The sequence below is a fragment of the Aethalodelphis obliquidens genome, unplaced genomic scaffold (genome assembly GCF_003676395.1).
Source record: "Aethalodelphis obliquidens isolate GAN/ISIS:26980383/991018 unplaced genomic scaffold, ASM367639v1 scaffold118, whole genome shotgun sequence".
In the NCBI taxonomy this organism is placed as follows: domain Eukaryota; kingdom Metazoa; phylum Chordata; class Mammalia; order Artiodactyla; family Delphinidae; genus Aethalodelphis; species Aethalodelphis obliquidens.
Genome location: NW_020838062.1, coordinates 1,396,091 through 1,412,193, shown reverse-complemented (window position 1 = coordinate 1,412,193; position 16,103 = coordinate 1,396,091). Strand labels below are relative to the sequence as shown.

At 49.9% G+C, this 16,103-nt stretch overlaps 1 protein-coding gene across 1 annotated transcript in view; it reads right to left on the bottom strand.

The window, feature by feature from the left end:
- Window positions 1–5,740: 5,740 nt before the first annotated feature.
- PASD1 (PAS domain containing repressor 1) overlaps window positions 5,741–16,103 on the bottom strand; it is a 67,485-nt gene continuing 57,122 nt past the window's right edge. Inside the window, exons 12-16 of the mRNA XM_027097994.1 lie at window positions 10,710–10,892; window positions 10,160–10,357; window positions 9,562–9,809; window positions 8,068–8,329; window positions 5,741–6,384 (exon numbers count right to left, since the gene is read on the bottom strand). Of these exons, the coding sequence (XP_026953795.1) occupies window positions 6,259–6,384; window positions 8,068–8,329; window positions 9,562–9,809; window positions 10,160–10,357; window positions 10,710–10,892 (1,017 nt within the window). The 3' untranslated portion in view covers window positions 5,741–6,258. The remainder of the gene's footprint in view (window positions 6,385–8,067; window positions 8,330–9,561; window positions 9,810–10,159; window positions 10,358–10,709; window positions 10,893–16,103) is intronic.

Here is a 16,103-nt window from a genome sequence, read left to right as displayed (position 1 = left end):
GCCTCCTGTGTGCCCAGCTCATGTTGGGAACACAAGACAACGTCAACTATCCAGTCATCTGTTCATCCATTCACTCCCTCATTCATTCACACTTTCCCTGCCCCCTACTGTGCGTTAGTGGCACCAATGTCTGACTCCTGGCGTGGGTAACTGAGAGGATGGATGTGCCTGTCCCTGAGAGGGGAGCTGTTTTCCGGAGATGCTGAAGAGCCGGTTTTTGGCTGCATTGACATTGAGGTGCCCAGGAGACATCCACAGGGAGACGTCCCATATGCAGTTGGATCGAAGGGTTCAGTGGCCAGCGGGGAAAACAGGGTGGGGTACTGGGGTTTGGGAGCCATGGTCATTTCCCAAGTGGGGGCTAGGAGCTGGGGAGGGGGAAGTGCAGTAGTCGAGGTGGAGGTGGGCCTCAAGGGTGGCTGCCAGGGAGCTGCTGTCCTTTCCGGGTGCCCTGCTGTCCATAGACGCCCCTCTATGCACGAAGTCTGGCTTTTCTGGTGGACCACGTGCTCCAAGGTTCTGGGTGTAAATCTCCCCGTGAGCCCAGCTCTTTCCCGGAGACCTGCACCCTGTTATCAGCTGAAATCACACCCCGGTTCAGCTGAACTTCCAGCCCCTCTCCCACCTGCCCTCCCCCCAGGCTGGCAGGCTAACCTCTAAATACTTGCATGCGCAGTACTAAATACTACAATTTGTCTGTCCTGTCTGTTGACCTTTGCCTCCATGCCTTTGACATGTTTTGATTCTCCAGGGGTGTGGGTTTTGTTTCATCAACAAGGTGACTGTGTGGTTAATTACCCTTTGACCTTTGGGGTCAGGGCCTCCATCTGGGCAGGAAACATCCACGGCTCCGGGAGTTTCTTGGCATTTAGTTGTCACTGCCACCCCACCCTGCACTCCTCTCTCCCCACCCCCCCCCATCTCCCTGCAGTATTCCTGCCTCGCCTGGGCCACAAAGGGACGTGCCAACTCAGGGCAATGCTTCGCGCTTCACGACTTCCTCCCGGCTCTCTCATCCACCAAGCCCTCCGCTGAGTCCCATTGGAAAATGGTGATTCAGGGGCCAAGACTGTGGCCCCACGGCAGGTTCTGCCCGCCCTCATCTCTGAGTCCCTGCCTGAGGACGAAGCCTGAGGAAGGGCGGCAAGCTGGCAGGCTAATGTTCAGGAGCTTAAGAAAACTTACACCTGAGCTCAGTAGAAGGTGGGCTGCCTTTTGGCCCCAAGGACGGCCTGCTGGGAGTTTGCCCGAGAAGGCTCGTGGGCCTCACCAGCGTGGCTTGTCACTCGAAGATCCTGCCTCAGGCAGCTGCTTTTCTTTGTGAAACGTTCTCCAGGTAACTGGAAGGACCTTGGCTGAAGATACTCATTGGAACACGTGTAGAGAGAAGGCTCGGTCCGCCAGGTATTGTGCTCTGGGGGCCCCAGCTTCTCTGCCCGCTGAGCAGGGACAGGCGGACAGGGGAGCAGAGAGAGCCTTCCGGCCAGGCTCTGCCTCAGGGCAAAGCTCGGAAATGCAGAGACGGGAGGGGAGCGCGTTCCAGGTGTAGAGAAGAGAGACGAATCCATGAGGGCAGGAAAGCCCTGGCTTGTGTCCAACCCAGCGGTTCCACGAGGCCAGGGGCAGTGTGTGACGGGCAGAGGGCCGTGCAGTTGTGGAGGAAGGGTGAGGCCGGGCCACGCCAGGCTGAGAACTCGGGCTTTATTTGATAAGCAATGGAGAGCCATTCAACACTGTCTTGCTTAGTCGTGAAAACAGAACAGGCCAATGATTTCCCATGCCCTATGGAACATTTAATTGGGTCCTAGCTACAAACTGGAGTCTTTGTTATGTTTGTCGGGGCCCGTTTTGAGAGATGGGGATGGAATTTGCGGCCCCAGGCCCACCTCAGCCCCTTCTCTTCTGCCTGACCTTTCTCCCTCAATCTTTCCTTCCCAGGGATTTTGGCCGAAGTGGACAACACTCACAGCCCAGAACGTTCAGAGGCCGCCTTCACTTTCATTGCCTTCAAAGTACTTGGAACACTCGAGACACCATGGAGGGCCTTGGCCGGTGCTGTGCTGTGTCCTGCCGATGCAGGCAAGGAAGAGCATGGCTCAGGGCTGGCGTTTCAATGACTCTTCCTTCTTTATTACCAAAGTCGTTTGGGAATAGGAACATTTATAAATATTTGATGACATAGAAACCACATGAATATTCAGCCGTTAAAGTCTGTGCTTGGAATATTACTCAGTGAGGACCTTGTGCTGCCCACCTGGGGGAGAGCTGATGGGGGCGGGGGTCATGGCAGCTGTGTCTGGAAGGTCTGCCACGTGTGGCAGCAGGGGCAGCTCTGTCGTGTTCCTCCAACTTCCTCCACCCTATCAACCCCCAGAGAAATGCAACCCCCATAATTTTGCAGACAGGGGATGCCAATTCGGCTTCGTGCTAGAGGGGTAAAGAAATCCTCAGCAAGCCACCTTGAGGTCCTGTGGGGTAACGGCAAGGCAATGATGCTCTGGGTCAGGGTCCACCTTGCTGACCTCCTTGCGAGGGGCTGCCCGCTTTGCAACTTGGGGCTGCTGGTGCCAGTGTCGAGGGAAGGCAGGCTAAGTTCTGGGATCCTGGACTGTGTCTGGGCCCACTTCTGCTGTAGGAGCCCCGTGCCCACAAGATCGTGATGCTCTGGGCACTCTGTCTCTCCGCCCCTCCCTCCCCCAAGGACGAAGCTGGTGTGGGCCAGGCAGCTGGGGTGAGGGCAAGGCTGTCCAGCAGACGCATGCAGCAAGGCCAGGAAACTCTGGGGATAGCAGCCCTCGTGTCCCAGGCCACGTGCCCAGCCATCGAGTGCTATGTGGGTCACGGTGCTCAAGGCCTGCGGCTGAACGCTGCTGCCTCTCTGAGGCCACCGAGGAAGGGGACCTGGGTGGCCGAGGCTGGGGTGCTAGGAGTGGGCGTCCCCTTCCTGGGGATCTGCTTGCTCTAGGGCTGCTGGAAGGGTCTGGTCTCATTCATCTGCAGAGTCTGAGAGTAAAGGCGAGGTGGCTGTGTGAGCTGTGCACCGTGTGCGTGTGGCCCGTGGGACCAGGAGGGAGCATGATGGACAGAAAACGTTTGTCCTGAGTAGCTCCGGGTGTAGCGTCCACTTGTGGTTTGGGCTGCAGAGTCCCCAGAACCTCCTGGAGCAGTTTAGCACAGACCATGGGGACAGCCACAGCTATTCCGGATGGAACTGTGGCCTTGGAAGCTTGTCCCATGACCAGTCTTCTTGACACAAGTCATGCCCAGACTTCTCTCCTGCCCTGGGCAAGGCTGGGACAGAACCCACCCCTCACTCAGTTCATGATCTGGAGTGCGTGCAAGTGTCACCAGTTTCTCATTTCTTTGTTGCTAAAGCCACCCCTGACCCTCTTGAGGACACTGGCATCTCTTGGCCTGGTCAGCCCTGCTTCTCCCAGAGCCTGAGGGCTGACAACTTTCTTCCGGGCTACAATCATCAGGAGACACTCTAGGGCTGTGCCTGGGAAGATAAGCGAAAAGAAAGTACAGACTGATCCCAGTTAAAGGCACTGGTCTGCCCAGGCAGCCAAGTCTAAGGTCTCGGCCAGGAGTACCAAGAATGCCTCGGAGCAGGGGCTGGGCCCGGAACTGACTGAGAGAACACACTCACCACGCTTTGACTTCAGTCGTATCCAAACTCACGATGGGACTTGCCAGCACATGAGCACTGGTTCTGGGCTTTTAGCCCCTGTGCCCTCAACTTTCCCCATTCTGAGATGGGGCAGCCTCGTAGTTACTCCTGTGGGGATCCTTGGAAAACCGCAGAACTGGGCAGCTGGCCCCTCTGACCCTCTGGCAACCTGGCTTGGGGGCTGAGCCGGGAGTTAAGCTGGTGATTGAGGCAGAGCCTTGTCTGAAATCCAGAGGGTGGTGAAACCTGGAATTCAAACAATAACCCCAACTGAATGCATCCCGCCTAGTCAGCTTTTATAGTGCCTCTCCTGAAGGCTCTACAAAGCCATTGATCATCATCTCCTCCGGGAGCTACGTAGGAAAGGCACTGTCTCCACCTCTCTCCTTTTTTTCTGATGGAGAAACAAAGGCCAGAGAGCTTCAGCGACTTGTCCACGGTAGAAAGTGGCATCAGCTGTGTGTCTCGGGACTGCACTACTCTAGGGCCTGCCTGACCGCCTCTCCTTTCCATGTAAAGGGAAAAAACAGAGCAGGACCAAATCCTTCTGTTAGAAACACCAGATCTGGCTAGGGAGACTACTGACGCTGCAGAGTCAGCCTGTGAGCTGCCCCCGAGCTGTCCCCAAGGTTGGAATGCTACCAGCTGAGTAGCTGGAAGGAGCCTGCCTGCCCGAATGCCCCGCCCCGCCACCCCACGGTCTAGAGGTAGTTCTTGACCCCGAGCCTGGGCCACTCTGCATGCCAGCAAAGCAGTGCCTCTTGCTGCCTTGTGATCTCTCATCACTCTCTTTAACAAGCGTGGCGTGGCCATGTACATATGTGGTCCTTCCTGTAGTGTCGGGCAGGAGGGGGTATGGTGGTCCCATGGCCTCCCGAGACAAGGAGGCGACAGAGTCCCTGCCAACATCCCAGAACACCAGCCACTTCCACCTCTACCCATCCAAAGTCAAAGAGGGTACCAAGAATGACCCTAACCTTTGCTTCCATCTCTGTGGGGCAGCCCAAGAGAACTGGTTCTTGGAAATGCTCTGCACGTGCTGACACAATGGGAGATGTACCTGAACGTACCAAGGAGGCACTCTGACAAGTGACTGGGCCTGCAGCTGCTTCTTCCCAATGGCTGCGAAGCTTAGGCTGCCATAACAAAATACTACAGCTGGGGGGTGGGGGTGGCTTCAGCAGCAGATTTTTATTTCTCACAGTTCTAGAGGCTGTCAAGGTGACCAAGATCAAGGTGATAGCAAGGTAGGTTTTATTCTGAGACCTCTTCTATTGGCTCGTAGGTAGCCACCATCTTGCTGTGAGCTGATGTGACTGCCTCTTTGTGCATACAAGGTGAGAGAGGGAGCAAGCTCTCTGTGTCTCTTCTTCTAAGAGCACTAATTCCACTATAAGGGCACCACCCCCACGACCTCATCTAAAGCTAATCACCTCCCAAAGGCCCCACCTCCAAATACCGTCCTATTGGCGGTAGAGCTTTAACATGTGAATTGAGGGGGACCCATTCAGTCCACAGCACCCTGGTAGAGATCAGGCTACCTGGAGGGTGTCAAGCTTCTCCTGTGGGTATGTGGCCTCACTGTCCCCTTTATTGTAACTTGCCACTGGGGACTGGGGCTTCCTTTGCCTTCTTCCTGCAATGGTTCATTACTTTAAGACTTGACATTCAAGGCACATGATGACTTCAGGCTAGGTTATCCAAGCCCCCCCCCACCCCTGCTTCCCCGCCTCTGTGCAGACAGCTGGGAAGATGCTCTCCTTGGTGCTTGACGGAGAGCAAATCACTCTTCCTCCAGGAAGTACTCCTGCCAGAAAGAAGAGAAGGAACCTGCACGCAAAGCAAATGGGCACTGTGCCCTTGAGCAACCAGGCTCACCTCTCACGGGCTGTATTAGGCATTGGCACAGTCAACACAGAGTGGGTAGCCCCAGGCCAACTGTGTTGGGCCTCAGCTACCCAGAAGACTTGGGCACACAGCCACTCAGGAAGGCAGGTACCATTTCTAGGTTCCAAAAGTCAGTTATAAGTTCACAGAGAGTTGTAGTAAAACACAATTTTTATTAAGCAGCAAAGCCGTGAGTACTTTAGCATAAAACTTTTGACCTGGTTTCAGCTTTTTCCACAGTTGGATTGCTGTTCTCCATGCATTTCCCCAGCTTGACTGTGGAGGAAGTGCCGACCTTGATCGTCAAGGCCAAGGCCTCGGAATTTTCACAGCCTGATACGGAACAGCTCCAACTAGATTGCAAACCATGCTGGAAAATACTTCTTGTCATCAAAAGGCTCTTCTACCCTGAGCAGACTCCGCAGCCTGCCTGCCCATGGTAGATTCGGTGTCTGCGAGGCTGGGCAGCACACGCTAGGGATTACAGGCTGCCTCTGTAGCATGATTTCAAAGAACAGGTTGTGCTCAAGTAACAATTACAAAAAGAACTTGTCAGAAAAGAAAATAAAGGATCCACCCCACCCCCTACCCCTTACTCCAGGGGACTCTGTGCGCCTTGGAGCTCCCCTTGTCATGCAGGCCTCAGCATCTTGTCTCCCCCTCTTCTCTCGAGGCTAGAGAGGAAAGTACATGTGGCGCTGCTACTCGTACGAGTTGGACGGCGCTGCAGACATGAAGTAGCAGATTTGGCCTGGCCCGTGTTCCGTGTCGTCTTGGATAATCTGTAGACCTGAAGAGCCCTGGACTTCTGTCTCAGGGGTTGGTACCTGCCGGGAAAAAGGGGGACAAAGTGGAGTCCTTTGCTAGAGTGCCTGGGCCCATTTTGCAGCGGTGGGAGAATCCCTTTAGTCCGAGTCAGCAAGCCAGTGAGAAGCAGGTCTTTGGAACACAAGCCTGCAAGGTGCCGGCAGAAGTTGGAGCTAAGGAAATGGGATCACCCCTGTTTCTCTCTCCCAATGGCATCTTGCCTTAAAGACCAGCAGAAGCAGTCCTGGGCTCTCCCAAACTTGTCTGAATGCCTAAGGCTACTGGGCCCCGTGTCTGGCCCTCCCGGTCCAGTTCCCTACCAGCCATGGCCAGCCGAGGCCTTAGAAGGTCTCTCCCTGCCCCTACCTTTGGCCCTCACCATTCTGCTCAGGCTAGGTGACTTCCACACTGAGCCTGACTGGCAGCTACCAGGCTCACTTGAGCAATGAGACAGGGAGAGGTAACAACCCACTCTGGGCTGTGGACAGGGCAGGCGGGACAGACACACAGATGGTGTTCCAAGGAGTGGGCTGTGCGAATCTTTTCTGCTGGAGAAAGAGGGACCCCTTGGGCTGGGTTTTGAAGGTGATATAAGATTTCAACAAGTGGAATTCAAGAGGGTGGAGGAGAAGGTAGAGGAGACAGAAAGAGCAGGGCTGCGCTAGGGGCAGAAAGCCAAAGGTGTCTGGGGACCCGGGGAGAGGGAGGGTCCAGAGCTTGGAGAAGACGAACCCGAGCAGGGTGTGGGGAGCCCCTGAAGTCTCGTGGACAGGGGGCCTCCAACACAGTCCTACCTTTGGCTGGTCCACTGCATTCTCCCATCTGTGCAACCTTGCGGGGTCCTCCCTTCCCCACTTCCCTGGGACATCTGCTCAGCCTGCTCTGCCTCTCAGGGCCCGTCCAGAGGGTAAGTGCCTTGAGAGCAGGCATGAGGAAGGCTCTCACCAGAGCCTGGCTTGCTAACTGAACCACAGGACCACTGACCATCTGATGTCTTCGTGTGGGCAGTCCCTCTAATGGACCAACTTTCTGGAGGGCTGGTGGCCCAGCTGGTCAAGAGGTCTATGTGAAGTTAATCATAGCCATTTAAAATATCCAATCCCCTTCATTCTGCCTTAGTTTACTGTTTTTTTTCCTTGTTGTTAGTTTTTTTTAAGAGGTTAAGTTCTATTAAGATCTCTAAAGCCAGAATCCCGACAAACACCCTTCGTAAATGCTGTTAGTCAGATGGAGAGTCTGTGGTCCCCAAGGGGCCTGCTGGGAGTGTCCCCGGGAAGTAAAACCTGCTATGTGACTGCCATCTGGACCAGCTCCCGCCACTGCCCTAGCAACACAGCCAAGACAGATGGTCCCCAAGGTGGGGTCTGCCCTGCCAAATACGGGGCACCCCATGGATGGATACCTTGCACATTCATTCAGTGGAAGGACTCATATGGCAGGACTCATTTTGCCCAGGAAACATATTTGTGAGAGGTTTCCAAATCAGATTGCCTTTAATATCACCGAGGACAGCTCACTTTTCCATGGAAGCCTAGAGAATCTTTTTGCTCAGCCGTGACTGCTACCCCATGTGGGTACCCACCCTCAGATTTCTTTGAGCTTTGAAGTGTGGATTTCACACACGGAACATATGGGGAAGGGTCCAGCCTCGGTGCAGAACTTCCTGACCTGGGCCGGGGGGCAGAGGAGAAGGGGGTGTATACCTGAACCCAAGTAACTTGGTCCTGCAGGGAGGCCTGCTCACTGGAAGGCCAAGTTTCAACTTGGAAGTAAAGGTGATGCTGTGGGTCTTCTGGCTGTTGACAAAGTTGGTTGGAATCCTCTGGGATCTGCAGCATGACTAAGTTTGAGTCAGAACTTATCTGACACTGAGGGATGACGGTAGAAGAAATCATCTCAGAGCTTGGGTTATGTGCCAGGAGCAATGGACTCAGGCAGGGCCCCTGCTGGTCCTCAAGAAGAAAACTGTAAGAGAAGAAACATGTTACAGTGACACGGGTCTAGGAACGATGGCCCAGGAGACACTGTCTTGCTCATCACTAGGTGCTCAAGGAACATGCTTCGAGTGGCTAAATCAGGATTCATTTGCTTGGACTCTCACTTTGGCCCGAATAAGTCTCAATTTGCCAAAGTAAAGCGAATGTAAATATTAAGAAAAATCAGTCATTTATATCAAGTGGTTTTATTTCTATTACTTGGACAGTCCTGGTTCTTCCACGATGGTAACTTCTGTGGCCTTGTGTCGCTTCACCTACCCCGAATTCAGGAACGTGCCCTTCGTCACTGAAGGAGCTCATGGCTGAGAGGAGCTTGCAAGGCCTGTTTTCCTTCTGTAAGTCTGGGGCTCCCTCTATCACCCTAAACCTGGAGGTCGTGTGATAAACAGAGATTTTTGAGCATCATCCAAAACTCTGAATCTGTACTGTTAACAACCTCTTCAGGTTGATTCGGATGATCAGGCCAGTGGGAAACATGGCACTAACGCACCCCACGTGTCAGGGACACTGATCCTAAAGGAACGCAGAAGAAAATCCAGAGGGCTCTGGGAGACGTGCTCAGAGAACTGGCATTCATTCAAAACTAGTTATTGGGTGCCAAGAATGTGCTACACAACCCTTCATTGTTGAGCAGAACCTTCTTTCTCTGGCATTTGGAGCCAAAAATTTTATCCCTGAGCAGAAAATGTGGCTCTCTAGGCATCCAACGGCAATCTAGCAACTCTTTCACACTTGCTTCCCCCATAGAGATCGTCAGTGCCCTGGAGACCCCTTCACCTGGTCTACTGTGACCACCGGATCCCAGGGAAGTGGAAGAAGGAAGCTAGGAGCCAGGAGTCATTCACCTGGGGACACTCAAGACTTTACTATAGACACCCTGTGCTGTGAGGCTGGGCTTGGGTGCGTGAAGTCAAGTGATTTCAAGAGTGGCATGCTCATTCCCTAGCTTGGAGACGTCCTGATCTAGTCCTTTTATTTTCATGGAGATGCCTCTGTTCCATCAAGGCGTGCTCGGCTATGCGCCACGCCTGTGGAGGCGGGGTTCAGTGGCCGCAGAGCAGGATGAGGGGGAGCACACTGCTTGGGATGAGGGGACTTTGGGTGCCCGTGGGCAAGTCGCCCATGGTTTCAGGTATGGTGTCCAGCCACGAGGGGAGAGCAGTGACCTCAGCCCTTATTACCATTCCATGCACTTCTTACCTATGACTCCTGCCTTCCTGGCCCCCAGGGTTTTCACCATGATAGCTGCTGGAGGGCTGTTGCTCAGCTTCTAATTGGACAGGAACCGTGATGTGCTGCGTCGACGTAAACATATGGGTGTTATCGAAGGGTTGGCTTGGCACGAGTATTTGCAGCACACGGTTTTCCACAGTAACATTATGCTGCTGTGACTGCTCCTGCAGCCCCGCCTGCTGTGGGAGGTATTGCACCAGCTCCTGAGCGGGCTGCTGTGTCAAAAGAAAAGAGATAACAGAGCCTCTCAGAAATGCAACACAAACACTCCATTCTCCCAAGGGTGGAAGACAACAGCAATGCCGCCTCTCGGGTGACTGTCTCCTTGTTTGGGCACGAGCTGCAGTCGTGCTCCCGGCTGTGAGAATCTGCGGTGCAGCACATATGTACACGCACATGTGCGTGTGTGTCCAGGTCTGGCTGGCCAGGATATATTTTTATCTCAGGCAAACGAATTGCAGCCAACTGGGTAGCCACTGGCCCCTCAAGGAGAAACAGCTGAGCCCACATTTTCATGAAAATGAAATCCCCTTTCAGCTACACAGATGAAACAGGCTTTCCATACCTGGGAAGAGGCGTCACAGGGCTGCTGAAGCTCCTCAGGGAATCGGAAGGAGTAGGATGAACAGGAACCACAGAAATGCCTGGCCCCCTTGCAGTCTGGGAGGGACCTATTCATCGGCCCAATGCATTGTTTCTTGGGCACTGGCTCCAAAGGCTGGGGCTCAGGACTGCGAATGTGGCGTGAGGTAGATGGCTGAATCTGTAAGGACACAGTACCACAAAGGTCTTATTCAGAGGCCACAGCTTTCCTTAGGGCACAAGACATGCTGGTCATGGAGCAAGACTGCCTACAGGCCAGCCCACAGGAAGCCTTGGCTGTACATGAGCCACATCTGCCACTGCCAGGGCCTGGCTGGGCCCATCCCAGCTCTTGCAGCCAAGAGAAAAGGAGCAAAGCCGTAAGTCCCTGCTGAAGATCATTCCAGATGTCCCATGCTGCCCTGGAGGCAGCAGCTGTTGCTATTAGCAGGCCCTATTGACTAACTCCTTGAAGACTGTCAAGGTCCCTTTCTCCTCTCCCTTCCGCCACTTACATAGAACTGGCCTCTGACCTGCAACTTGGAATCCTGCATTGACTGGAGCTGCTCCTTCAACATTTCCAGCGCATGGTTCTGGTTCCAGATCTCACCCCGCAGCATCTGCGTCCTCTCCTCCAGCTGCTCCCGGAACCTCTTCATCAGCTCCTCCTCCCGTCTGTTGACGTACCATATGACGGACGGCGGTGGGTGTAGTGACTGTGTGAAGGAATCACTTATGGTTCATACACAGGGCCATTGGGTTCTCCAAATTCTACCATATTGTTTTATTTCCAAGTTTTGAAAGACTGAGAATGAGAAAAGTGACACTCCAACCCTGATTTCATTCACTACTAGAAAGTTTAAAGAAATGGTTAGGGAATCCAGAAATTCTATATCAGAAGTGGATTACGGGGATCATTTAGTCTAATTTTCCCCCTAAACATAAAGCTGTGGAATTGGCCCAGAGACATGAAGTAACCTTCCCAAAGTCCTTAGTGAAAGAGTCAGAGTGAAGCAGGTCCGATCACAAATGAGACATGGGGAAACACTTATCGATGCCTCTGCTAGCAATGCAGGAAGAAGAAGGATGCTCAACTGGCACTTCCTTTATTCCAGGCACTCGTCTAAGCACTGTACAGAATTCACAGATCCGATTTTCACAGTCCCCAATCAAGTAGGTACTGTCCATACACAACCATAGTACTTGGTGGAATACTTTCTGCTTGGCCCTAGAAATCTAATTTTAACTTGAGTACCAGCCTCAGATCTGGAAATAAACAAATGTAAAGCTTGATAAAATTAGAGAATGTGTTGGGGGACAAACTAATGCTTCGGATTGGCTGGAAAGGAGGGATGAGGCAAATCACACGTGGAAGGGAAGCCAGGAAAAGAGCATTGTGCAAACCATACACATTTAGGTGGCCGGGGAACTTGAATTTTATTCATCAGCCACCTTGCACTGCTGCCAGGAGGAGTGTTCTAAAACACAAATCTGATTGGGGAAGTAACATGCTCACATCAGTGTTGTACAACATGCCTTCTGGCAGCTGTGTGGAAGATGAACTGACAGGAGGAAGTAAGTTTAGAGTCAGAGAGAAGCTAGTTAGGAGGCTGTAGAGGTAATTCAAGGTAGAGACAACAGGGGCCTAAAACAGATCAGAAACAGGAAACAGAAAGGAAGGGTCAGGGGAGTGTCCAAGATGGCAGAGTAGGAAGACACTGATCTCAACTGTTGATCAGAAGACTTGAAGACCAGCAGAAAAGATCTTCTACAGCTACATATATAAAGAAGTAACCATAAAGAGGTGGGTGGCAGGGATGGAGTCACAGGATAGTCAAGACCCATACCCCAAGGGTGGGTGACCCACAGACAGGAGGATAATTACAATTGCAGAGGTTCTCCCCAAGGAGTGAGAGGTCTGAGCCCCACATCAGACTCCCCAGGCTGGGGGTCCTGCCCTGGGAAGATGAGCTCCCAGAAGATTTGGCTTTGAAGGACAGTGGGGCTTACTTTCAGGAGAGCCAGGGGGCATAGGAAATAGGGATTCCACTCTTAAAGGATGCACACAAACTCTCACACACTCTGATACCCAGGGCAGAAGCAGTAATTGGATAGGAGCCTGGGTCAGACCCACCTGCTGATCTTGGAGAATCTCCCAGAGAGGCAGCAGGCAAATGTAGGTCACTCTTGGGACACAGAAACTGGTGGCAGCCATGGGGTTCTGGCACAAGGACACTGGTGCTGGCAAGAGCCATTTTGGAGGCCTCCCTCTAGCTTATTAGCCCCAGGACCCAGCCTAGCCCTGGCCCAACAGTCTATAGGTGCCACTTCTGGGACGCCTCAGGCCAAACCAATAGCCGGATAGGGACTCAGACCCCAACCACCAGCAGGCTTGCTGCCTTAGGACCACCTGAGCTCCCAGCTACCCCAAGACCTGACCCCATCCACCAGAGGGCTCAGAACATGGACCTGTCCACCAGGAGCTGGCACTGGCCTCAAGACCCCCTGGGCCCCAGCCCTGCCCACTGGCAGGCAGACACCAGCTCCAGGACCACCGTAGCCCCATAGATTTCCCTGTCAGGACCTAGTCTAAAGACATCACCAAAAAACTACCAGAACTTATAAATGAATTCGGTAAAGTTGAGGGTACAAAATTAATATACAGAAATCTGTTGCATTTGTATACATTAACAACAAACTATCAGAAAGAGAAATTAATGAAATAATCCCATTTACAACTGCATCAAAAAGAATAAAATACCTAGGAATAAACCTAAGGAGGTTAAAGACCTATATGCTGAAAACTATAGGATACTGGTGAAAAAAACTGAAGATGCCATGAATAGATGGAAAGCTATACTGTACTCATGGATAGGAAGAATTAATGTTGTTAAAATGACCATATTACCCAAGGCAATGTACAGATTCAATGTAATCTCTATCAAAATACCAATGGCATTTTCACAGAACTAGAATAATTCTAAAATTTGTATGAAAATACGAAAGATGCTGAAGAGCCAAGATAATCTTGAGAAATAAGAACAAAGCTGGAGGTATCATGCTCCCTGACTTCAGACTACACTACAAAGCTACTGTAATCAAAACAGAATAGTACTGGCACAAAAACAGACATATAGATCAATGGAACAGAATACAGAGCTCTGAAATGGACCCACACTCATATGGGCAATTAATCTACAACAAAGTTGGCAAGAATATACAACAGAGAGAAAACATTCTCTTCAATAAATGGTGTTGGGAAAACTGTACAGCAACATGCCAAAGAATATCACAACTTGTATAAAAATAAATTCAAAATGGATTAAAGAGTTAAATGTAAGGCCTGAAACCATAAAACTTCTAGAAGAAAACATAGGCAGTATGCTCTTTGACATCAGTCTTTAGTAATTTTTTTTTTTGGATATGTCTCCCCAGGCAAGGGAAACAAAAGGAAAAGTAAACCAATGGGACTACATCCAACTAAAAAGCCTTTGCAATGCAAAGGAAACTATCAACAAAATGAAAAGGCCACCAACCAAACGGGAGAAAAATATTTGCAAAAGATATATCTGGTAAGGGGTTAATATCCAAAATATACAAAGAACTGATACAATTCAACATCAAAAAATCTACAAACAATAAATGCTGGAGAAGGTGTGGAGAAAAGGGAACCCTCCTGCACTGTTGGTGGGAATGTAAATTGATACAGTCCCTATGGAAGTTCCTTAAAAAACTGAAAATAGAACTAGCATATGACCCAGCAATCCCACTACTGGGCATAATCCCTGAGAAAACCATAATTCAAAAAGAGACATGTACCACAATGTTCATTGCAGCTCTATTTACAAGAGCCAGGACATGGAAGCAACCTAAGTGTCCATCAACAGATGAATGGATAAAGAAGATGTGGCACGTATATACAATGGAATATTACTTAGCCATAAAGAGAAACGAAATTGAGTTATTTGTAGTGAGGTGGATGGACCTAGAGTCTGTCATACAGAGTGAAGTAAGTCAGAAAGAGAAAGACAAATACCGTATGCTAACACATATATATGGAATCTTAAAAAAAAAATGGTTCTGCAGAACCTAGGGGCAGGACAGGAATAAAGACGCAGATGTAGAGAATGGAATTGAGGACATGGGGAGGGGGAAGGGTAATCTGGGACGAAGTGAGAGAGTGGCATGTACATATATACACTACCAAATGTTAAACAGATAGCTAGTGGGAAGCAGCCGCATAGCACAGGGAGATTGGCTTGGTGCTTTGTGACCACCTAGAGGGGTGCGATAGGGATGGTGGGAGGGAGACATAAGAGGGAGGAGATATGGGGATATATGTATATGTATAGCTGATTCACTTTGTTATACAGCAGAAACTGACACACCATTATACAGCAATTATACTCCAATAAAGATGTTAAAAAAAAAACAGCAAACAAACAACCCCCAAATGGGCAGAGGATATGAATAGATATTTTTCCAAAGAAAACATACAGATCGCCAACAGGCACATGAAAATATGCTCAGCATCACTAATTTTCAGGGAAATGCAAATCAAAACCACAATGAGCTACCACCTCACACCTGTGAGAATGGCTATCATCAAAAAGACAACAAATAGTCAAAGTGTTGGTGAGGGTGTGGAGAGAAGGGAACCCTCCTGCACTGTTGGTGGGAATGTATACTGGTGCAGCCACTACGGAAAACAGTATGGAGATTCCTCAAAAAATTAAAAATGAAACTACCATAAGATCCAGAAATTCCATTCCTGGGTACTTATCCGAAAGAAAGAAACACAGTAATTAGAAAAGATATAGGTACCTCTATGTTCATTGCAGCATTATTTCCAATAGCCAAGATATGGAAGCAACCTAAGTGCCCATTGATAGATAAATGAATAAAGATGCAGCATATATACAACTGGAATATTACTCAGCCTTAAAAAAGAATGAAATTTTGCCATTTGCAGCAACATGGATGGGCCTACAGTGTATAAAGCTAAGTTAAATAAGTCAGGACAGAGAGACACCAATACATTGATTTCACTAAATGTGGAATCTAAAAAACAAAACAAATGAACAAATAAAGACAAAACTGAAACAGAGTCATAGATACAGAAAACAAACAGTTGGTTGCCAGAGGGGAGGGGAGTGGGGGATTAGAGGAGAAGGTGAGGAGACTAAGAAGTACAAACCTCCACCTGCAAAATACATGAGTCACGGGTATGAAAAGTACAGTGTGGGGAACACAGTCAATAATTATATATTTCTATGGTGACAGATGGTAACTAGACTTATCGTGGTGATCATTTTGAAATGTATAGAAATATCAAATCACTGTGTTGTGTACCAGGAACTAACATAGTGTTGTAGGTCTATTACACTTCAAAAACAAACAAAGAAACAAACTCGTAGAAAAAGAAAACAGATCTGTGGTTATCACAGGTGGGTAAGGGGGTGGGTGGGGAAACTGGATGAAGGCAGTCAAAAGATACAAACTCCAAGTCAAAGATAAATAAGTTCTAAGATGGAATGTACAACATGATGAATATAATGAACACTGCTGTCTGTTATATATGAAAACTGTTAGGAGAGTAAATCCTAAGGCCTCTTATTACAAGGAAAAAGTTTTTTTCTATTTCCTTAATTGTGTATCTATGTGAGATGATGGATGTTCACTACATTTATTGTGGTAATTATTTCATGATGTATGTAAGTCAACTCATGCTGCACACAAACTTTTACAGTGCTGAATGCCAACTGCATCTCAATAAAACTGGAAGTAAAAAAAAAGAAAATTTAAAAGTCCAAATGCAGGGACACATTTTAGAGAAATTAAGGAAGCGGATAGGACTTCTCAACTGACTGGCTGAGGGAGACAGCAAAGAGGTGAGATTCTTGGAAAAGAGCTGTCAGAGCTGTAAG